Source organism: Artemia franciscana, chromosome 15 (assembly GCF_032884065.1).
Source record: "Artemia franciscana chromosome 15, ASM3288406v1, whole genome shotgun sequence".
Classification (NCBI taxonomy): Eukaryota; Metazoa; Arthropoda; class Branchiopoda; order Anostraca; family Artemiidae; genus Artemia; species Artemia franciscana.
Window position 1 is genome coordinate 7,719,095 of NC_088877.1, and position 25,561 is coordinate 7,744,655.

The window sequence follows — 25,561 nt, forward strand, 5'->3', positions numbered from 1 at the left end:
TGTGAAGTCAAACAAGCGTCAGGTCCAGCAAAATTCGCCGTTTTCTGCTATGGGTCGTATGATTTTCAAACATTCTCTACCCAAAGCCTCCACGACGTCAAATTAAAAAGAACAGAGGCACTGCAAAAAACTACTAACTAGGCCAAGCTCGCTTTCTATGAAATGGACAATGATCCAGATATCTACAAGCCATACTTGGAAAAATATGGTACTAAGCGCAAGGGCACTGTTCCTAACAGCACCGATCAACCAGGACACCTTTCGAAAAATCCTCTGTCAAATCTAAGTCCGGATATAGGCAATCAATCTTCTGACCTGAGCATCAGACTAACTCAGACCCAACAAGAATTGGAAGCTGTAAAAGCGAATCTCAGAGAAGAAATCTCACGCAAAGTTTTAAAAGAGAATAAATCTCGAGCTTTTAAAATATAGTGCGAAACATTGTAAGAATATTAAAACGAGAAAAATGACACAAAAATACCTGTTTTGCAATTTCTAGCTAATATTAACAAATAATTAATACTATTTAACTAATTAACTTAACTAACTTAATAATTAACTTAAATTTACTTTACCTTAATTAACTAACTTTAATTAACTTAATATTAACTAATATTAACAAGCGATATGTTGGTCGATCACCTTTTAACACCTAATTAGTTAGCACTTCTTCCTAATACTATCAGAAATTACTTTTCACCTTATTTTTTATGAAATGGAAGCCTACCTGGGACGTAGACAGACAGAAATGGTTTGCTTTCTTAAAAGCAGGGGAATCAAAAAGTGATAATTTGATTCCCAGCTCTTTTGCTGCTTCTTTTATTCCCATCAGGTGTATGTCAATACCCCTACCAAGGATGTTGTCAGTCATTATTTCAGTTTGAGCATTGACTGCTCTTTTAAACTTGGAAAGCCTTTCTTCATTCTAGAAATAAAAATGACAAAAGTAAATAAATAAGCTATTGATTAAACCTTGATGATAGCTTTGAAACACACCATAAATAATGTATTTTAAAACACATTTCTTAAAAAAAAAATCAGGAGAGATTTGCCTTTTAAGACCCAATCAATACTTTAGGTAGGGTCTTCATGCCTAGGATAAAAAAAAAAACTTCATTTCCCTGTGAAACTTTTGAGCTTTGACCTATTTCAAATAAAACTTATAAATATAACACATATCTAGAGTTCTGAATGCTAATAAGGCTTTAGATAGTCTATGCTACTATATAGGCTATTATATTGCATAATCACTTTCTTGCAATGTTGAACAGTTAATAAAAAAATGGTTATAGCTCAAGACTGAACTTTCTATTTTTTTGTGTCCTTGTATTTAAAATCTAAAAATATTTTGGGTACGAAAACATCTTTGTCTTTAGAATATAAAGTCAAATATTCAGATTTGACTAGGAAAAATAGATTTTATTTGAGAAAGGCAAAAATATATACATCATATACAGAGTAATGCAAAGCGTAATAATTTTAGTAGTCTCAAGTATTCACGGCATAGGTTCAATCGGAATTTTGGAAATCAACAAGTCAATTAACTAAACTATACAGCTATATTTGTTTTTCTAATATTTATTTGGCTAATCTAAATATATAATAAATGACTTTAGATTGCGGCATATCCTCTTGCAAGAGTCCTCTGTAAAAGGCTACATATTCAGAAACAAAAAAAAGCTGGATACTGAAAAAATAAGTACATGATCTGAATTTAAAAACTCAAAACTTGCAACAAATAACTGCAAAGCCATTTTTTGAAGCTAGAAAAATGCGTTTACTTTAACTGTAGCGGCTGAAGACAACAGCAAAGGTTTTATCCCGCTAAGCAAATAATAGCGATCTTTGGAAATCTCTATCTAGTTTATATGAAAAGAATAAGCACCTAATTAAATAGGGCATCTAGAAATATATAATTGATAAATAAAAATAATCTCCTTTTTATTGTGAAAATTAAATAAAAAACAAGTTTTTTTTTAAATGAAATTAAGGCGTAACATTAAAACTTAAAACAAACAGAAATTATTCCATATATGAAAAGGGCTTTTCTTCTTCAACGCCTTGCTCTTGACGCTAAAGTTAGACTCTTTCTCTTAACTCCACCTCTTAAAGCAGTAAAAAACTTTAGCTTAAAGAGCGGGGCGTTGAAGAGAAAACGCCCCTTTCATATACGGAATAATTTCTGTTCGTTTTAAGTTTTAATGTCGCTCCTTACTTTCATTTAAAAAAACTTATTATTTTTTGTTTAATTTATGGACGTTTTTTAATTAATGCATGTTTAGAGCTTGGCTCTCCGAACATAAATAATTAAAATGAAATTTGCATATTATTTGGGGGGGGGGGGGGTAAATGACTTTCTCATAGTTTTAATTACAAGATTTTAAGAAAAAGGAGCGAGGGAGGAAGCCTAGTTGCCCTCCAATTTTTTGATTACTTAAAAAGGCAACTAGAACTTTTAATTTTTTACAAACATTTTCATTAGTAAAATATATACGTAATTTACGAATTAATTTACGTAACGAACTTCTATATTCGTATGTTTTTATTGCGCATATGAGGGGTTCACCCTCGTCGATACCTCGCTCTTTACACTAAAGCTTAAATTTTGTCCCAACTCCATAATAATGACCCTTGAATCACAAAGGCCGTAGAATAAATATTTGAAATTACTAAAAATACTTTCGCGTAAAGAGCGAGGTATTAGGAGGAGATAAACCCCTCATGTGTATAATAATTTCTGCTCGGTTTAAGTTTTAATGCTGCTCCTCACTTTCAGTAGAAAAAACACTTTTCACATTTATTTTTTCATTGTTTTTTTTTAAATAATGATAGAAAATCCTACGCCCCCTTCATTGAAAGTCTCTTCCCCCTTGAGAAATTTTTCCATGGAAGATCCTCCCACGTAGCCCCCCCCCCACCTCAACTCCCTCCCCCAAAAACCAAAAAAAAAACCCTGAAAACGTCCGTACACTTCCCAGTAACCATTACTATATGTAAACACAGGTCAAAGTTTGTAACTTGCAACCCCTCCCACGGGGACTGCGGGGGAGTAAGTCGTCCCCAAAGACACCATTATTAAGCTTTTCGACTATGGTGAATAAAATGGCTATCTCAGAATTGTGATCCGGTGACTTTGGGGAAAAATGAGCGTGGGAGGGGGCCTAGGTGCCCTCCAGTTTTTGGGTCACTTAAAAAGGGCACTAGAACTTTTAATTTCCGTTAGAATGAGCCCTCTCGCGACATTCTAGGACCACTGGGTCCTAGAATGACCCAGATGACCCACAAAAAAACCAACAAATAAACACGCATCCGTGTTTGTCTTCTGGCAAAAAATGCAAAATTCCACATTTTTGTAGATAGGGGCTTGAAACTTCTACAATAAGATTCTCTGATACATTGAACCTGATGGTGTGATTTTCGTTGAGATTGTATTACTTTTAGGGGGTGTAATTTCCGTTAGAACGAGCCCTCTCGCGACATTCTAGGACCACTGGGTCCTAGAATGACCCAGATGACCCACCAAAAAACAAACAAATAAACACGCATCCGTGTTTGTCTTCTGGCAAAAAATGCAAAATTCCACATTTTTGTAGATAGGGGCTTGAAACTTCTACAATAAGGTTCTCTGATACACTGAACCTGATGGTGTGATTTTCGTTGAGATTGTATGACTTTTAGGGGGTGTTTTCTCCTATTTAAAAAAAGGCAAATATTCTCAGGCTCATAACTTTTGATAGGTAAGACTAATGTTGATGAAAGTTATATATTTAAAATCAGCATTAAAATACAATTTTTTTTATGTAACTATTGGTATCAAATTCCATTTTTTAGAGTTTCGGTTACTGTTGAGCCGGGTCGCTCCTTACTACAGTTCGTTGCCATGAACTGTTTGATTTCAAATATGTAAATTTCATTAATATTCTTCTTATCCATTAAAGAGAACGAGCCTGAAAAAATTTGCCTAATATTCAAAAAAGTGTACAACCCTTAAAAGTCACGGAATCTTAATGAAAACCAAACAAGAACATTCAGGGTGTCTAAAACACTATCGTTCAGGTTGCAAGCTCTTATCTACAAAATATGGAATTCTGTATTTTTTGCCAGTAGTAAGATCATATAGGCGTGTTTATCTGATGTTTTTTGCTTGTTTAATTTTCTAGGGGTGATCGTATCAACACATTGGTCTTAGAACATCGTGAGAGAGCTCACTCGAACCGAAAATAAAGGTAATAATGCCCTATCTAAGTGACCAAAGAGATTGTGGGGGCAACTCAGCCCCCTCGCCCGCACCTTTTTCGCAAAATTGCCAGGGTCAAAATTTTGAGATAACCATTTCGTTCATCATAGTTGAAAAACACAATTACTTTGCCTTTGGATATAGTATAACCCCCCCCCCCCTCACAGCCCCAGGGGAAATATCTTTAAGTTATAAAATTTTCAGTATTTATTTATTATAATTTATAGTATTTATTATTAGGAAATTTGCACACATTTCTGAGTGTTGGGGGACAAATTTTCTACTCGAGGTTTTTCCGCAGGGGAATTTTCCATGGGGAGGGAAGTTTCTAGGGGGTGAACTTGTTAGGGGAAATTATACACCGGGAGAATTATCCAAAATTCCTGTACAAAAATCCTTCCTATATTTCTTACTTTCTCTTTTCTGTCTCATTTTTACTCGTGGAGTTGCTAAGGGCAATTACCCGGGGTTTCACTGGGATTGAATTGCCTAAAAGATATTTCCATGGGGAGGGGAAACTCTCCTTGGAGGTAGGGCTAGATTTACTGGCACTATTTAAAACACAATGAGAAATTAAATAAAAAAATGAAGATTTTTAACTGAAAGTGAAGATTAATATTAAAGCTTTAAACGAGCAGAAAGTAATACGTATAGGATGGGGGTTTCACCCTCCTCAGCACCTCGTTCTTTACGGCAAAATTTGAATTCTGTCCCAATTCTTTAAGGGCGACTCCTGAAACACAAGGGTCGTTTAATTAAAACAATAAGAATCTTTTTTGAAAGTGCTAAAAAACTTCGACGTAGAGAGCAAGGTGTTGTGGAGAAGGCAACACCCTTCATATACGTAATAATATCTGTTCGTTCCAAGTTTTAATGCTGTCTTTACTTTCAGTTGAAAAAAAATTGTTTTTTTATTGAAGAACAACCAGGAGCAGAAGCCCGCTAAGGCAAAAAAAAAATGCAAGAGCGCCATTTGCGCTCTGCTGAAAATTTTTTATATATCTAATACCGTGCTTTAATTTTCTTAAAACATCAACAACTATAAAAATTATATCTAAAGGTGAACCAATTTCTTAAAATAAGAGTACTGCTACCTGTCCCGTTCCCTCCTTATAAAAACCTGCAAACGGTTTGACCGTCATATGTATTCTTTTGTAAAATGTTTCGGACTCAGTTGTTTTTATTCACTAAAGCATCAATAATAACAACAACAAAAGAAAGAAATGAAAATAGTAACCAAGATTACTAAAAGAAAAACAATGAAAGTAGACTGACTGTTTAATTTATAATGAGGTTCGTTGCTTGAAGGTGTCCGTAATTTTTGATTTAATAAAGTTATAAAAGGGAAAATTTTTACAATATACTTTGTTTTCAGTGAAGTCTTAATCTAAACCTCGGGTTGAGGTAAAACGTGTTGAGGTAAAACTTGATCTAAAATTTGTGGTATGAAGAACTAATTTTTGGATAAAACCCTGTTTTAAGTTGTGAGTGATTTCCCAGAGGACACTTATTTGAAGATTTTTGTTTATAATCGGATTACCTTTTGTTTGATTATTTTGACCGCTGTCAATTCCCCTGGGAACAATTAATTTAGCTAATCGTTGCCGATTGGAGGTTGCCAATAGAAGATTTTTTTTGTTAGATTTTCTAGAATGAGCAAAATTAATAGAATCAAATTGGATCAAATTTCAACCTTTTCTTAAGGTGTATCGACAGTACAGCGTGGATCGCTTGGGAGCAAGCAGAAGAGAAGAGAGAACAATGCAGAGCCAGCAGGTTGTATGGTCTCCAGTCTTGAACTTTGTTTACCATGCCTGGCCTGTGGGAATGTTCATGCCGATATTGGGGAAACTTGTGTGGACTTTTTTAGTATATGCGTTAATAGAAGCAAATGAAAAAATGTGGAATTTTGCAAACAGCACAAATTGCTCAAGTGACCAAAAAAACTACAAATAACTATCTAGACATGCTTAAAAATTTTGAAAAGTGCGATGAAAAGCAAATATTAAAACCACGGTAGTAGTATCCCGTCCAGGGTTTTCAGCATACAAATAGCCGCTACTCTTTTTTCTTCTTCTAATGATTTTAGATGACGAAGAAGTTTACTGGCGATTTTTCTTCAATTGAATTTCTTCTTCGGCGAACACTTTCTCCGTTATAATCTATTTGACGCACGAAGAATTACATGTTACACCTAATAAAATGATTAAATGATTCACGTGTTTTCCTATGACAACAATAATTGACATGCACGGGAAGAACCAATTACTAGAAATTGGTTATGTTTGAAGTGCACCTGTTTGTTAACTTATGCTTTAGAAGGTATTATCAAATAATATTTGGGTGTTGTTCTTTGCTTATTTTCTATTAATAGAGTCTTATACAATATTGTAGCTCTAATGTGCTATTAGAGACGTAATAAATGCGTCACAAACATTATAAAATCATGAAACCAGAGAAAAAGCAGTTAAAAATCAAAAAACAAAAAAAACAGATGAGAAAAACTGATACAGAATAAAATATAATATGATATGAAAGAACCAAGAATTAAAGAACGGTGGGAAACCTAGCAACCAATTCCAAGGGGAGAATTGTTATTAGAGGTAAATATCAGCAATATTAAGAGATATTTCTAATGGGTTTTAGTGAAAATGCCCCGTTTCTTTGATCCAAGAATATGCATATTCACGCCACCATGACAATATGTGGCTGGCCCACTTTAACAAGAAATTTCAGTGGGAGGATTGTTATTAGAGGCAAATTTAAGCCATATTTATAGGTATTTTTTGTGAGGTCATAATGAAAATGCATTGTTTCAATCGCTCTATTGGATGCACCTGCAACAATAAAGAGACATATTTTTGTATTCAGTTATTTCTTAGAGTTTTTTAGTGAAAATGCAACGTTTCTTTGAGCCAAGACCACCGCGACAATATGCGGCAGGCCCACCCTAGAAAGCGATCTCTGGAGGACAGACGGTTATTAGAGAAAAATGTAAGCTATATGAAAAGTTCTTTCCAAGAGGTCCTAATGAAAATGGATCGTTTCAATTGCTCTATTAAACGCACCTGTAAAAAAAAGAGACACATTTTTGAATTCATTTATTTTTGAGAGGTTTTAATGAAAATGCCACGTTTTCTGTGCCAAGAATATGCATATTCATGCCACCGTGACAATATATGGCTTGCCCACTCTAGCTAGCGATTCAAGGGCGGTTTTTATTAAAGATAGATTTAATCCATATTAAGAGATATTTCTTAGAGGTTTCAATGAAAATGTATCATGTCTATCGCTCTTTTAGACGCACCTGCTAGGAAAAGAGATTTATTTTTGCATTCGGTTATTTCTGGGAGACCTTAATAAAGATGTCACGTTTCTTTGAAACATGACCCACCCTAACAAGTCATTTAACTGGGTGTTTATTATTAATTGTGAATTTAAGCCATATTGAGAGATATTTCTGAGAGGTCTTAATCAAATTGTCTCGTTTGCTTTGACTGGGTATTAGTTTTTAGACCCCCAACCTCCAAAAAATCTTTTAACACCTCCCACCTTAACTTTAAGCTTTAGAACATACTTGTCAAAGCAATTCATGTCACCTTGGTGAACTATGAGTAGCACACGCTTCAATCTTAATGAATTGGGACAAAAAATTAAACTTTAGCATAAGAAGTTGGGGATTGAGGAGAAGACAGCCCCCCCATATATTCTGCTGAATACTTCTTGTTTCTTTTAAGTTTTAATGTCGCTCTTTCTAAATGTTAGGAGGGCTACTACCTCTTAAACCAAAATCTTCTAAGTCAGGATTTTTGATTGCCTTTATTGAGGGGAGTTCTGTTTTTAATAAGTAACTTTTAATAAGTAACTTTAAAATTGAAACATGTTGCATATTCATTGTCTGGCTGGCAAATGTTATGTCTGGATGAATTTAGGATGAAACATTGAAGCGTGTAGTTTGAGAAATGAGAGGAAGAAACCTTTCCTCTCGTTGTGGAAACAATAACTTGGTCTGAACAACAGAAACCATGATTTAGAGAGTAGGGTTTGAGGGGCCAGTAGCCCTCATCACACTTGGTTAGTCCTCAATGTGCTGTTAAAAATGAATGGGAGTTTACATGTAAAAAGGTTTTTTTTTAATTAAAGCAAAGAGTAACATCAAAATTTAAAACAAATAGAAAATTATTTCTTGCCCTTGGCATTACAAACTTTACTTAAAAGTTTTAATTTTTGTCCCTCGCCCTAAATGCTTTAAGAATGACAGTTTAAGCACAAGGGTAATTGGGATGGACCAAAAAGAATTATTGGTAATATTAAAAAAATAAGAAAATAAAGAGCTGATCGATATTAAAAGGCTTTAAAAAGACAATCTCGGATTAAAAATTTAAAAAGACAATCGGTTGTATATTTGTTGCCCTAATAAATACTTCCAATGTTGCTTTATAAAGCTTTATCGTAAAGAGAGAGGGTCTAAGGAGGGGGCATTCCCCTTCCATTTGGAGTCACTTTTTGCTTACAATCCAAAGGGCTTGTTATTTCTTAGTTATTATATAGGATTTATGTAACCTATTATTCACAATTGTAACTCGTACTAAAATGTCCTTAGCTTAAAGACCTACCCCTGTACTAAGACATACATGAAAAAAACAATTAAATCCATCTTAAATAATCAAAGATCGTTCAAAGTCTAATTATTATGCTATCAGTTACTGTAAGAAAAAATAACATTTCAGACTTTGCAGTGGGCTCTAAGGCAACGCAAGCTCTGCAGTATTGTTTCAGCCCAGATAAACGGACAAAAGCTAAATAAATTTTAAACTGGTGAACGAATGATACAGCAACGTTTGTTTTCTCTGTTCATGCCATGCAGTAACATTAAGGCTTACCAACGCTCCCTCGCTGGTCATAGCTTTCACCCATTCTAAAGCCTCTGGAGTGGCCGCCCGAATACAATCTACACGGCCTTTCCGGAAGCGTCTTGTGGAGGCACTTTCATAAGTTGCCCCTAGACGGCCATATATCCTAAAACGTTACAATATTTCACACCTTTTTACATAGACATTTGTGCTAGAAAACGAAGGACTATAAACAAGAAGGCCAGCCAGAAAAAAAAACTTGAAAGATAAGTAGATGAAAAGGTTCCAATCCATATAAAAAGAAATAGCAGGGTTCTTCCAAAAATCGTTTAAAATGCAAAATAGGAACGGCAAAAATTTATCAAAACAATTGGGCTGTCAAATATATTGCCATAAATAGCTTCGAAAATTATACAAAGTAAGCTTATAAGTAAAATAAAATTCCAAAGTGTGATAGAATCCGAAAATGTTCCTTTATTGTTAACAATACTAGCATAAACCTTCCCAGAATTTCCACTGTAATGAATACACTTTAGGGCTCTTTGTACAATTAAATAAAAAATAACAAGTTTTTTAACTGTCTTTCTAACTGAGTTAAGTTCACGCTCAAAGATATTTGGTTCGGATGGTTCATGACCATAAATTTAGTTTTATCTGCGCTTACTTTCAGTCGAATCAGACTTGACCATTCGATAATATCATCTAGCATCTTTTGAGCATGTTCAGGGTCAGAGAGGAGTCCGACATCATCAGCGTAACCCAAGTCGGTCAAGGACAGATTTTTTCCAATTTGGGCACCATTGTGTTCCATTAGGGCATTGTCTAGCACCCAGTCTATACAGTAATTAAGCAGGATTGGAGAGAGAACACAGCCTTGCTTTATTCCACTTTCGACTAGGAATTCTTCAGTTTCCTCGCCATAGAGGCGAGGAGGCGTTCCTATTCTTGAATCCTTAAAGATTAGGAGCAGAGAATGCCAAATGTATTTAGAAGCTTCAGGAAGGAGATAAATGCATTAGAATCCTGGATAATAGTTTCTAACATCGATACTCTAATTAAAAGAAATTGTAATGCTAAGTAACTTAAAGGAGGACATGGAAATTTCAGGAGGAATAGGATTAAGAAGTTTGGGTGGATTTTGAAGGAAACAAATTGGCATTTCAAGGATTTAGAAGGGTTTACCATCTAGTCCAAGCTCGAGGTATCTTGTGCAATTTTACTGATGCTCATGGGGTCTCTCATTAACTTTCTATAACAGGTTTCAACAACTACAAGCTCATCGACACCCCGAATAGGGGTTCCGCCAAACACCCCAGATAGGGTTTTTTTTTAGCAAACTTCGTCTCCCTAAAATGGATTTTCCAGCAAAAAGTTAGGTGTCAGTCACTATATACACAGTCCGAAAAATGAAAGAGTTGACCAAAAATTTCACACCAAAAATGATGGATATAGCTACTGCTGTACAAATTAAACCAAAAACGAACAAAAGTTAAAACGAAAATTTAAATTAAACTTTATGCGAACAGAAAATAAGGCAAATATGAGTTGGGCGATCACCAGCTTAATCCTCATAATTTCAGGATGTCATTTGGGCTTCACTAACGGAAGAAAACGGTAACATAAACCATTTTCTTTTAATTGCATCATTAAGAAAACTAGAATTGTTTAACGTTGAGAGTTTTATTTTTTATGTATATTATATGTTAAACAATCAATCTAAATTAATTGGTTTGATCTGCAGTAAATTTGAATCAACAAATTCCTTCTTTAAATAAAATCCTATTAAATTTGTTGGAAAAACCAATCGGTTCATTGAATCGGTTCAACTGATTAAATTGCTTAAAAAATTCCTCGTTATCAGCTTGAAAACTTCATTTAGGCATTAATTTCTCTTTTTTCAAATAAAACAGAATTGGAAAGAGAATTTTCAAAACAAATGTTCTTTTGCAATAGTAAAATGAAACTGAAAATTTGGAGAACTTTCTTTTCTAGTAACCTTGTTTAGCATTTTAATTTGAGTCTTTTGTTCTGCAGATGTATTGCCAAAAAAACCCACCCATTCTTTTTTTGTAGAAGCTCTTACAAATTTTATATAAAATGTACCTTAATAAATTTTATGATTTTCTAATGTTTGTTTTTATTGTTTATGATGTTATCAAACAGTTGGTGGTAACTGTTTTGTTTACTTTATGTTATCAAACATCAAAGAATACGAGATTGAGAAAATTTGCCTGATTTTCAAAAAAAAACGGCAAAAATATTCCCTTAAAATTCAGAGAATCTATGAAAATCGAACCATAAGACTCAACGGATCAGAGAATCGTAGCGTAGAGATTTCAAACTCCTATCTGCAAAAATGTGGAATTTTGTATTTTTTGCCAGAAGAAAGATCATGGATGCGTGTTTATTTTGTTATTATTATTGTTATTCGCAGAGGTGGTCTTATCAACCCAGTGGTCCTAAAATATCAGGAGGGGGGCTCATTAAAACGGAAATTTGAGGTTTAGTGCCCTTTTTAAGTGAAGAAAAAGATTGGAGGGTTACTAGGCCCTCTCCCCTACCGTTTTCTCAAACCCTCCGATCAAAATTTTTAGATAGCCGTTTGCTCAGTATAGGTGAACGGCCGAATAACTTAGATGATATCATGACCCCTACAGCCCCTGGGGAAAGGGCTCTTTACGTCATAAAAGTTGCCCGTTATTTAAGTATAGTATTTGTTATTGGGAAGTATGCACATATTTTTGGGGGGAGTACGAATTTCTAGTGGGGGAATTTTCCACGAGGAGAATTTTCCATGTGGAGGAAAGCTTCCGGGGGTGAATTTTTCAGGGGGAGTTTTACGGAAATTACCAAAATTCCTCTACAAAACTCCTCTGTGTTTTGCTTTCTCTTAGCCGACTCAATTTTACTCATGGAGATGTTAAGAATAATTGTATCGGCTAAATTTCTACTGGGATTGAATTTTCTAGAGAATATATCCGTGAGGAGGAGATATATTTCTATGGAAGTAAGGTCAGATATACTAGCATTATTTAATAAAACGTCAGAAATTAATGAAAAAAGCTTTTTTTCAGCTGAAAGTAAGGAGCAACATTAAAACTTGAAACAAACAGAAATTATTAAGTATGTGAGGAGGGTTGCTCCTCAACACCTCGCTCTTGACGCTAAAGTTTGAATTAAGTCCCAATGCTTTAAGAACGGCTCTTGTAACACAAAGTTTATTTAATTTAAACAACATGAAGCTTTTTTCAAGCACTAAAAAATTTTAGCGTAAAGAGCGAGGTGTTGAAGAGGAGAATACACGTAATAATTTCTGTTCAATGCTGCTCCTTGACTTCTTTATTTCCTGTTTTAAGTTTTAAATTTCGCCCTTTGATTTTCTTCCAAAAAAATGTTTTGGAGAATACCTTTTAAATTTATAATACTTAATAATGAATATAATAGACAATATAATTATTTTTCAAAACTAACTACAATCCAGTTTTTAAATGAATTAAAAGCCAAACATTCTATCGGTCCGCATTCCTTATAAATCACATCTTTCCAAAGCTCATAATGTTCGACTGTATTATTTTCAAAAAAAAAAAGATTGATTAAAATGTATTTTTTTTTTAATCCTGAGTACGCTTATTTCAAAACTTCAACTCCTCCCCATATAACATATCTTATAACTTTAATTTCAACGTCGAACCTTTAGATCTAAACGCACTTTTAATTTTTTTTTTTTTTTTTTTTTTTTGTCATATATCGTACTGAGTACTTCCTTTACTATTCTTCCCATAAATTATTTTCGAGAAGTGTCATTACCAGACACAGAAAATGAAAACAGATTTATACTGCTTATATTATTTATATACTGCTTAATTATGAACTCTGCTTTGACAATAGGTTCTTTAGCTTGCAAGAGACTCATGTCCTTTTACTTAATAATAACCAAAATATATGTAATTATTATGAGGATAAGAAAAGGAAAAGAAATACCATTATGGTAAAAATTATCTTATATTTAAACTATACTATGTCTCTTCGAAAATTTGAGCCTAGGTATCATTTTGCTTACAACCATAAGGGTTGCAGAATTACATTTGACGTAGAAAACAAAATGACGAAAATAATGATACAAAAATTAAATAACTGAAATTTTGTTGAAAATGAATTTAACTGAACCAAGAATAGGTTTTATAAGCAATCATTGAGTAATATTTTCGCAGTGAGCCGGTTACCAGTGGGCACCTAAGGTGAATTAATCATGTTATATAGCCACTGATCACTGTCTTCATAAGAAATACGACCTTCATTAATCTCCCTCAGTTCTTTAACCTTTATTACCATCTTCACGCTCACATCCAGGGTTTTTAGGCTTATTTCTCCCACAATTAGCAATATTAAATCTCAAATGTTCGACACCTTCTTAACCACTAGGGTCATCATCACCTCCATTACAACTTCTCTCCTAGGACCTTTATCATCACCACTACCATTTCCATCATTTTCCCCATCTACACAACTATCAACTCCAATACCTCTTACACGACTTGGAACAAATTTTCACGCTCCCCGCTGTCACTACCATTGCCTTCTTACTGATCAGACTGTCGCAAAACGATCAATAAGATCAGCAATCACTAGTAACTAACCAAACGTTAATGCAGATCAAATGTAAAGCAGATTGCCAACGTATCTGTAGCTTCGGTTGTAAATGTATTTGTGCCACATGCCAACTTCCTACCCAAACAGACCACCTTCATCTCAATTTAAAACATATTTTACTGCAAGACCATCATTATTAACGTGGTCACTATTATCACAGGGGCTTAGAGGCAAAATAGTATTTGAAAACCAGATGCTTGAGACTTTAGTGAGGCCAAAATCTTTAGGAGACTGAGGATTATATGTAAAAACTAACCTATAATAGGTAAGTTGCAAAACGACTTGGATAAATACATCTGGACTGATGGAGATTTTTTTCACCAGTTCTTTTCCATATCCATCATATGTGTGTATTAGCACATCCAGGTTTTCCATCTCCCTAGAATAATAAAGAGCAAAAACTTGATTAAACAGGTAATTGGAGAAAGCACATAATTTCCCATTGAATCCTTTTTATTGCAAACAAGTTAAAACTTGGTATAAATAGTCTATTACTAATAAAATAGTAGACACATACACAGAAATTTGTTAGGAACAAAGTTTTAAGGAGGAACGAGTATGAAATGACCAAAATATTGCTAATTATAGTGAAAATATAAGAAACTACGAGGAAAGCAATGACTAGCTTAAAAACTGTTATTAGAAGGTGGGAAGAAAATTTGTTTACCCCCCTTTGGAAAAGCTCATTTGCTAAAGGGAAGTATCTCCCACTCGTTTTTAATCGGATTCTTGTCCACCTGCACACTTAAAGAGGCTTAATCGCAAAATTTTTCCCAAAAGGGTGTAGATGAAGACGTAGGTATTCCCCCAGCTACATTTAATTTAATTGTTTATTCATTTACACGCGAAATAAATTCTAATAATTTTTTTGCAACTACTTCAACTTTTAAATAGATATGTAGTCTTACTGGTTTTTTTTTTTTTTTTTTTTTTTTGGTTTTTTTTTTTTTTTTTTTTTTTTTTTTACAAAAAGTACATAAAGTTGGGCGTAATTCAGAGATTTGGCCTCTAGTACTCTACCATCTGAGCTAACTGGGCCTGTTACCTATTTTTACGCCTAAAATGTGCTCACCAACTCTATTAAACAAAAAATATTTACAGTTTTGACATTCGAAGGAGAAGGATATGGACTCCCTACCTCTTGTGCAATTCTGGTTAATAGGTAAAAATACTTAAAAAAATAGAAGAAATTAGAAACCATCACTGTACAAAGCAAATATATTCAAACTCTTTACGGCAGTGAACGGTCATGAACGGTCAGTGAATAACATATCTTTGAAATAGTAATCAAAGCTCTAAAACATTGAAGTTTGAAAATAAATTCCAAAATGTCCACTAAATTAATTATATTTCAAGCAACACATTTATTAATGAATGGAATTTTTCACAAAGAAAAAATCATGTGCAGCGCTGCTTAACTGATTCCCCTGTGCTTGTCATGACTGCTGCGTTGGGGTTTAGGCTGCTTGATTATATCTATTTATTCTTTTTGTTAGGGTTGCTTGGGTCCAAATAAAACCATTAAATAAACAAATTTTATTTGGTATCAGAAGCCACCGATGCAAGTTAACCAACAATTACCTGGAGAGCTAACAATCTTACTTAGGAAAAGACCAACTTCAAGAGTCAAGCTGAACTGAGGAAAGAATGTCCCCTTGTTGAAAAGTCAGAGAATCTGCTATGCACTAACCTTATGATATGGGTCAAGGGTAAGAAATGTTCATCATTTTTGAACTATTAGAATCAGATAAAGAAAATTATCTGTGTTCTTTAAAATATTCAGAGAGGGTGTGGCTACTATGAAAAACAAGTGTTGTTTAGCCTTATATATTTTTAAAGCATGATGGAAGAGACATTGAAAATACTGAGTCATGTGGTGGAAATCAATAAAGCATATTGAGCGATAAATCTTAAATCGTGAAAAACTTTTTTGAGCTGGTGACAGTTTTACATTACCCAAGCTGCCATAATATGTTGCTAAAATGAGACAACCCAATATAACTTTAAGCATTTGAATAGTAATAAATCAGGGAAGAAGTAGATGCTGTGTCGAACACATTATTTGCCTCATAAGGAAGCAGAGGGCTAATTTTCTGCTGGTACCTATTCTCCCCAACATATATGCTGCTTTAAAGGAAGAACATGCTCAATGTGCAATAATATTAAGCACTTCACCAAAATCTGCAGAAGCATGGCAGTGAGTGGTGTTGTTTACGATGGCACTCAAGAGATAAATTATCTTTGGTAGTGAAGTTGAAACCGGGAATAAACTGATGTAGTTCTATATGCGACTGGAAAAAACTTTGGCAACTTCCTTACCTGTATGTCTCTTTTGAGCTGAACATCAAATTTACTGGTGATACAGGCATTGAGTTAAAAAAAAATATATACTATCTTACTATCTTAGTAAGCTTTCAGAATAGCCAAGAATAACGCAAGCCACTCAATGTCTCACCATTTGCTATGGCTCAGCCATACCTTTTTTTGCAATTGCAGCGTGTCATTCAGCTTTAAAGATGGACATACGCAACCGCAAGCATTTTGTATGTTCAAATGGAATGTCACACCGTTAATTATGTTGAAGGCAACAAAGATTTGAACTTATTCAAGCTTATTCTGAAAATCGAACATTCTTCAAAAACCAAAAATGTTGAAGCATTTAAAGGCATAGGGAAGATTGAAACAAAATGCAGGGTGCATTTGAAGGACAATGCAATACCATCTGTAAGCCCATCTAGAAAAATTGCGCTAGCATTGAAAAACAAGCTGAAAGGCAAACTAGACAGGCCTGAGTCCCTTGACATCATTGAAAAAACTAGTGAACTAGAATATTCGGTAAATAAAAAGGTAGGTAAAGGTAAAGGATACGGCATTAGACTTTACAGTCCGTACCGGCGGTGCTGATCTCCGTTTCTTGGCCCTTCAGCCAGGAAGTGCAATGGGGGGTTGAGGGCCAGCCATCCTGTACTTTCGCACACCCTTCCTGTTTACCTTCTCCAGATTTCTTCAGGTACCCATTTAGAGCTGGGTCGACTCTGGCTAAGCTTACAGAGTCACTGATATTTACATTTGGTAAATATCAGTGAAATGGCCAAGAAAAAAGACAGAGCCGTCAGATAACGTATTGACCATGTAAATCTAGACATAACAGTGCAACAACTTCACTACTTTATCCAAACCTTTGGGGAATGTGTTTCCGAAGAAAAGTTGTATTCTACAAGTGAGGCACTCGATCATACTTCTGAATACTACCACCCTCTGCTCAATCTTTGTATCTAGCAACTCTCAGCACAATATTTGAAAGCTGTAGGTGAAAGAAATATCCCACTGGTCTGATGTTGCTACAAGACAAGTTTCAGAGGAAAAACAAAGAAAGTATTTGTAAATCTGGAAGACATCAAATTCTCATGAGTGACATCTTACTATACGGAGAATTTGAGATAGGGTCACATCACAACTCGATAATCTCCAAACATTTGGGAAATGACAGTGTTTCAGGAGTTTATGTGAAGCCATGACTTTCTATTGTTCGATCCTTCAGCTTTGCTCTCTACTTCCATCAGACTTGTTTTTTTGCAATAACACTTGGACTGCAGATAAGCTGGTATGCGAGGAAAACAATAAGTTAAGACTTGTCATATTTTTCATCATACCTGTGTCACCCTCTAGAATAGCTTTCTGAACAGTATTAGGACTTCCTTGTTTAAATCAAAACTACTCCTTAGCAGTGATAAAAGCAGGTCGTCAGTGATTATCATAGAACAAATTTTTTCCTGTTTTTTGGATTTTCTTCTTTTTCTGAATTTTTCTCTTGATTGTGTCTTTTTTACACATATTTTCTTATTTGATTACTGCAATTTAATTAGTTTGATTAATTAAATGAACATTGTGCAGGTCAGGTAACCTTCTAACAATGATTAATTTCTCAAGGTATTTGTTTTAATATATGAACTGACAAAAGTAAGGGAATTATAATAAATTATTCATTTATGTATACATACAGAGTCACCAATTTTTGTCTTTACCATAACGAGCCTCATTTGTCTGTCTTCCTGTTTGCTTGTTGTGCAAACTTATGTCAGGGTCATATGCAATCATCTTTAACAGAAGAAACACAAAAGGATGAAGTTGATCTTGCCGGGTTTATAATGTAGCACGATGGTTTAATGTGTTTATAGCACATCTGACCCTTTCTGGCAGAAGAAGGTCAATTATGGGATAAGGAAGTTTGTTAGAGGGGTAGGTGTGAGGTGACAAGGCATTCATTTTCTACTATTTATCTTACTCCTGTGAAACGTGTCTTTTCGCTGTATGTGTATCTGTTTGTTAAGCATTGCTAAAAGAGTAGATCAATTGGGCTAAAAGTTGGCCCCTGCAACCCTCGCAAGGAGAAAAAGTTCAATGGAAGTGAGACAAGTGAACCAAGTTTTGAAAGTATTGTGTGTGAGACCCTCTCTGTCAGGAGAAGTTCAAGGAGAGTACTAAGCGGGGGAGGGTAGAAATGGGATAGAGTAATACATTATACTCCGTTTAAAACATATTTACTATATATTACATCTTGTTATAGGAGAATGTCTAAAACGGGGTAAGGAGGGAGAGCTTTTAGGGTGAGAAATAATAAGGGGGACTTCAGGAATTTTCCCAATTTCTGTCACTATACCTGAATGAGGATATGCAGAATTTATTCAGCAGTTACTTCTTAAATACAATCTAGGTATGTTTATTCTATGCTTACCGATCTAGTTCAGTTCCTATATTATCAATTTCTTGCTGGAGACATTTTTCAAGCTTCCATATGAGTTTCTTTGGAATTTTTGCTGTTCTGTTTTCTACTAAATGTATTTTGCCTGATTCTCTTTCGGCGCAGTTTTTCAAAATGTCTTCTACCATTTGAACAACCACAATACCTTCCGCTGGGGAATGTTCGTAGCACAGTCCACACGAGCCACTTTCCGAGAATATAAACTAGAAAATAGTAAAAAAGTACAAAGTAATAATTACATACTGACCACATCTTTAATAATTTTAGAAGTTATTTTCGATTTCTATCTTAAATCTGAATATCCGAACAAAATACCAAAAGTTTATGTAAAACTTGTAAAATTTGAGTGTTTTTTTTTCTGGAAATAAAAAGAGGACCAAAAGAAGTTAAATGCGGTAGGAAATAAAGAATCTTATATTTTACTTTTAACGTTGGCTTATGACCGCCAATCAGTAGCACAGTATATATCAACCAACCCAACTTTTTTTAACGAGCTGCCGATTTTTTTTCATCTAGCAGCAAAACTTGTATACGGTTAACACGTTGCAGACCCAGCATAAAACAAATTCTGATCTTTTTAATTTTACAAATAAAAGAGAACTAGCAAAACAATTGCTAAAAGGTAATAAAAAAATTACTCGGCGCTAGGAAAGCATTTTATCTCTTCCAGGGGCTAAGCTCATGAGCTAATTTTGACGGAGGTGGCTCACCTGCCTATCCAAAGTAAGGAACCATTTGTCTACTTTGTATTGTTTACTGATTTTCCCCGGCCACTTCACATCTAAGACGTAGGAAAACAAATTTGAAGGGAGCTCACTCAATCAGAAATCAAATCTGTTATTTTTAAAAGGTGTCCTTTTTAAGTGCCAAATCGATTGTAGGATAACATCCCCTCCTTCCATGCCTTTTTTGTCCCTGGGCATCCCAATAACCCTCCTTGGTATCCAAACAAAATATTGAAATATCCATTTTGTTCAAAATAATCAAAAAGTTTGACATTTAGGCCTTTGTGCTGGACAAAACCTCACCACCCTAGGAACTACTGCCCCTAATTAAGTAAATTATATAAATTCCCCATTATTCACAAAAATGTTTCCATGAAATCCCTAAGAAGGTAACCTGAACGACATTATATGCAGCCCGGTACCCAAATAGAGCCTCTGCAAAGTCCTTGCGACGACTTGGGAAATTGGGTTAGAATTTTTCTGGATGGTTGAGGCAGGAAGGGAGCAAGTGACTCCAAGATCAATGGCTGAACGAGGTAAAAATGAGATCACTAGCTAAGGCTACCACATCCAGGGAAACTATTGAAAAAGCCACCACGCTTGGGGAAATTGAAGGAAAAGTTACTGCATCCGGGGCAGCGGATGCATTGGCAGCCAACTGCGTTTGAAATACCCCCACTACCCTTAAGGTCAGAGGTAGAAGCCACTCTGAAATCCCTCCAATCCAACAGAGCAGCCGGAATAGACGGTATACATGCAGAATTGCTCTAAGCAGAATCTAAAGTTGTCATTGATCTGTACCATCGAATAGTAACAGACTTATGAGAAACAAAATAATACCCGAGTCTTGATTGACATCTGTGATAGTCTCTTTGCACAATATACGATCTAAAAGTAATTTAGACAATTACAGATCCATATCACTGACTTGCCAATTTTGGTTTTATTATCACTCTTCGCTTTTCTTTGAAAAAACAATTTGATTTTCTTTTTTTTTTTTAGTTGATTTGATGAAATTCTACTAAGGCTTTAAGAACAGTCTACGGGATGGGTTATTAATTAGAGCTAAACATCTAGTTTTAGATTATACGGAATGGCGTCTAGAAATCTACCAATCAGTATTTTTCTTTTGTAATTAAATTTAATTTCTGCACTTAAGCGTGTCGTTTACATGTAGATCTAGTTGGAATTCCACGTCGTAATAAGTACATAGCCAGATTTGTTTGTTTCTTGTTGGACCAATATGTAAATGCAGCTAAAGTGAAGGTTCAAGAAATTCTGAAAAATAAGGGATGCTGTGATGCACAGAATAGAGGGAGAAACTGCCCATGGTTATATTCATGGCATTGGTAATTTCCAAGACTTGTTTCTTTTTTTGTACGGTAGTCCACTGAAATTTGTGTAGTCTCGGATCAAATTTTTATCTGATCTCAACTGGACATCGTGCTTGCGGCATATCGGGCCCAATTGCTTTCTTTTCAATTTTTCATTAGGACTTGCCATCTCAATTTTGAAACTTTATTTTGTACATTTTAATAACATATTTGTTTTAACTAGTGAAGTATCTTTACGTGACAGCATTGGTAAAATAGCTCTGAATCCCAAAATATATGTTTTTTTTTGTATTCAGCAAATGCATTTCACATTTTGTAACAAAGAACCTCGAACTTTTAATCATTAACTATTTATTTTGAATTTCAAAAGTCTCAGCTGCTACGAGGCACATAAAGAAAAAGAGAAAGCTATGATCAATTACAATACTGACATCGATAACTGCTAAAACTGGTGCCATATCAACACATTAATTATGCTCTAAAAACGCAGCAACGGCTACATAAACAACAACAAAAATAAAAAAAACACATGAAAAAAGAAAAACGTACAATCAATTACTATACCGACATTGATAACTGCAAGAACTGGTGCACATTATCAACACATTAATCAAGCTATAAATAAACAGTAACGGCTTAATAAACAATAATAAAATGGGAAAGTACATACAAAAAGAGAAAGCTGACATTGATAACTTCTAAAACTGATACCATATCAGCACATTAGTTAAGCTCAAAATAAACAGTAACAGCAACAAAAACAATAACACAAATGAGAAAGCAAATAAAAGAAGAGCAACCTATGATCAATTACAATAACGGTATTGATAACTGCAAGAACTGGTGTCGTATCAACAAATTAATCTTGCTACAAATAAACAGTAAAGGCAACATAAACAATAGCACAAATGAGAAAGCAAATAAAAGAAGAGCAACCTATGATCAATTACAATAAAGGTATTGATAACTGCAAGAACTGGTGCCGTATCAACAAATTAATCTTGCTACAAATAAACAGTAAAGGCAACATAAACAATAACACAAATGAGAAAGCAAATAAAAGAAGAGCAACCTATGATCAATTACAATAAAGGTATTGATAACTGCAAGAACTGGTGCCGTATCAACAAATTAATCTTGCTACAAATAAACAGTAAAGACAACATAAACAATAACACAAATGAGAAAGCAAATAAAAGAAGAGCAACCTATGATCAATTACAATAAAGGTATTGATAACTGCAAGAACTGGTGCCGTATCAACAAATTAATCTTGCTACAAATAAACAGTAAAGGCAACATAAACAATAACACAAATGAGAAAGCAAATAAAAGAAGAGCAACCTATGATCAATTACAATAAAGGTATTGATAACTGCAAGAACTGGTGCCGTATCAACAAATTAATCTTGCTACAAATAAACAGTAAAGGCAACATAAACAATAACACAAATGAGAAAGCAAATAAAAGAAGAGCAACCTATGATCAATTACAATAAAGGTATTGATAACTGCAAGAACTGGTGCCGTATCAACAAATTAATCTTGCTACAAATAAACAGTAAAGGCAACATAAACAATAACACAAATGAGAAAGCAAATAAAAGAAGAGCAACCTATGATCAATTACAATAAAGGTATTGATAACTGCAAGAACTGGTGCCGTATCAACAAATTAATCTTGCTACAAATAAACAGTAAAGGCAACATAAACAATAACACAAATGAGAAAGCAAATAAAAGAAGAGCAACCTATGATCAATTACAATAAAGGTATTGATAACTGCAAGAACTGGTGCCGTATCAACAAATTAATCTTGCTACAAATAAACAGTAAAGGCAACATAAACAATAACACAAATGAGAAAGCAAATAAAAGAAGAGCAACCTATGATCAATTACAATAAAGGTATTGATAACTGCAAGAACTGGTGCCGTATCAACAAATTAATCTTGCTACAAATAAACAGTAAAGGCAACATAAACAATAACAAAAATGGGAACTCAGAAATATTCGGAGTATTTTTAGTTAAAGTGTAGTTTATATATTTTGTTTTTGTTCACTGCTTTATAGAAATTAAACCCGTTTTTTCTTTACTCAATTTTTCGTAAAGAGAGAAAGCTATGATCAATTACAATAATGGCATTGATAACTACTAAAACTGGCGCCATATCAACACATAAATTATGCTCAGCATAAACAGTAACGGCAACATAAACAGTAACAAAAATGAACAAAAGTATAATGGTGAGTACCTGCATTGTCTTATTGAACCATCTGTTTGTCGAGTTCTTTGATACTCCTCCACCATGAATCATCTGCGCCATCCTTCCACTTTCAGAATCTGTTCCAGGATTATCATCCAAACAGATAATAAATGCTGCACTTCTTATGGTGCATACATTATCATTATTCTGCTTATCTAGAAAAATACACAGTTTCATTAATTTCTCATTTAAACAAAAAAAATTGTTGAAATCTGGACTACAACATGGTAAAACATGTAATTACAGTAATTACAGAACAACCAATCTGTCTACCTATTGCGTAAGCCTATCTTAATTTTCAGGATTTTTGATGACGCTAAAATTCGGCTAGGTTGTGGGGGTAGTTGTACCCCTGCCCTATAGCAAATTACAATTTTTTTTTTACTTGTTGTCACGGTTGTGTTATGATCTGGAGCGTAATTTGATATAGGGCAGGGGTACAACTACCCCCACACCCTAGCCAAATTTTAGCGTCATCAAAAATCCGGTGAAAATTAAGACAGGCTTACGCAATAGGTAAACAGATTGATTGTTCATTTTGGCCCACCATCAAAACAACAAAAGGCCAGAGTAAAGAAAGAAGACGAAGAACAATTCTTCATTAATAAAAAATTAAATTATATACACTATGTACACCCATAAAACCTAAATTACGTGCAACGGAAGTATGCCTTTGCCTTTATGGTACAATATAGCTCATTTTTCACTTTTTACTTTATCACTTAGTCACTTAGTCATATTTTACTTAGTCACTTGGACTTGGGAAAATCAGCTCCAACTTCCCCTCCCTTTCTCCATTATTCTGACGAAATTACGCACCTTGTTATGGTGAGTAGTTTTTGTATTAGTTTATGAGGGATGGACGAAAAAAGCAAGAAACCAAAGAACTAATTAAAAATATTGATAAACTAAAATAAAATAAGGATAATATGGATAATTTACTAACTCTATTCTTTTTAACTGATTTAAGCTAGTCAGCGTTGTACTTTTATTATGATGCAAATATTTATTGTATATGAAACGAAACGAAAAATTATATATGAATTATATATGAAAATTATATATATGAAAATTATATATGAAACGAAAAATTTAATTAAACGACAAAAGATAAGGAAAGCAATACCCAAGGAAGGTAGCAAAACTGATGTTACCTTTAAAAAGGTTTTGAATAGGTTTTGACACTTGCATTTACAAATAAACTTTCCAAAAATGTATTGAGAATACTCAAATAGCAGTTATAGGTAATAATATAAGTAATAACACAAATTTAAACCGAGTATATTAACTAGAGTTATTAAGGCTATAACTATTTACATTAATAAGGTACTAATTACGCTCACACCTTAGTACCGTATTAAATAAGTTATTCAGAATAAAGTACATTAAAAATAAGTACATTACTGATTACGCAATTATTTTATTACAGCTAATTACTTTAATTATTTTGCTAAGTTATTAATGCCATACTAATGACTGAGAGAGCCTATTTGGCTCTTTTTGCCAATGTAATCAGGCTATGTGAGATTTACTGCTCCAAGAAAATCGATTGGAAATCACTCACTAAACTAATCCAGCTATCCAGCCAGCTAACTTGTTAATAATTAAATAGATACGATGATATATTTAATTTAGCTTTCCAAAAATAATTAATATTACTTTTTAAGTTTTCGCCTTATTCTGTTCCAAATTTCATCTGCAAACCATTTTTTTTTATTATTCTAGCTTTAGGCAATCAAACGTTATGCTTCAGACAATGCAAGACAAAACCATAATCATATTTTCAACTTATAAACCTGAATCTAGTCTAAACTGAAGCCAGGCCTAAATGATTATCCTAAAGCCGACAAGCCAGGACTCAAACTTTTCAGGTTTTTCCAGGCTTTCTCTAGTCAGTCACAGTTTACTAGCAATTAAACCACAATCTAGTAAAGGCAGATTTTAAGCGTCTTAATTACTGCTAAAAAAGAACTGGTAACAACTATTTCTTATGACTGCATAGAGAAATAAACCTTGACCAAAGCAAATCGTGACCAAACCTTGACCAAAGCAAATCGTTGACCAAAGCAAATCTTGACCAAAGCAAAGCATAAATCTTGACCAAAGCAAATAGGTTTCTTTAGAAACCTAAAGAAACAATGAAGGCTTATTTTCAGTATCTCAGTTATTGCTAATAACTGTTAGCGCCTTTTTTTTTAAAGCGGCATAAGAAATAAATTTGAACAAAAAAAAGTGTTGTCAAAAATTGTTGTCAAAAGTTCGTAGAAATTTTTGTTTTGCTTAGAAGTTTTAAAAATTGAACCTTAGACATAAGAAAACATATGGAAAAGTATTAAAAATTCAATTCAGGAATAGGTAAAATGTAAAACGAAATTGTAAAACTCAAAGACATCTTACAAACTGCTAATCTATAAAACAGAACTATAAAGCACTAAAATAGTCGATTTCATACGAGCGTAGTTTATTTTATATGCCTATTTGCTTTAATAGTATACTTTATCTGTGTCAAACAGTTCGTGGTAACGAACTGTAGTAAGGAGCGACCCGGCTCAATAGTAACCAAAACTCTAAAAAATGGAATTTTGATACCAATAGCTACATCAAAAGAATCGCATTTTAATGCTGGTTTTAAATATATAAGTTTCATCAAGTTTAGTCTTACCCATCAAAAGTTACGAGCCTGAGAAAATTTGCGTTATTTTAGAAAATAGGGGGAAACGCCCCCTAAAAGT

The 25,561-nt window shown here is 34.0% G+C and overlaps 1 protein-coding gene across 1 annotated transcript in view; it reads right to left on the bottom strand.

Moving 5' to 3' along the window:
- Positions 1–25,561, bottom strand: part of LOC136036659 (choline O-acetyltransferase-like) — an 88,153-nt gene that overhangs the window by 11,479 nt on the left and 51,113 nt on the right. Inside the window, exons 9-13 of the mRNA XM_065718960.1 lie at positions 22,818–23,060; positions 18,476–18,705; positions 13,997–14,119; positions 9,121–9,256; positions 728–925 (exon numbers count right to left, since the gene is read on the bottom strand). Of these exons, the coding sequence (XP_065575032.1) occupies positions 728–925; positions 9,121–9,256; positions 13,997–14,119; positions 18,476–18,705; positions 22,818–23,060 (930 nt within the window). The remainder of the gene's footprint in view (positions 1–727; positions 926–9,120; positions 9,257–13,996; positions 14,120–18,475; positions 18,706–22,817; positions 23,061–25,561) is intronic.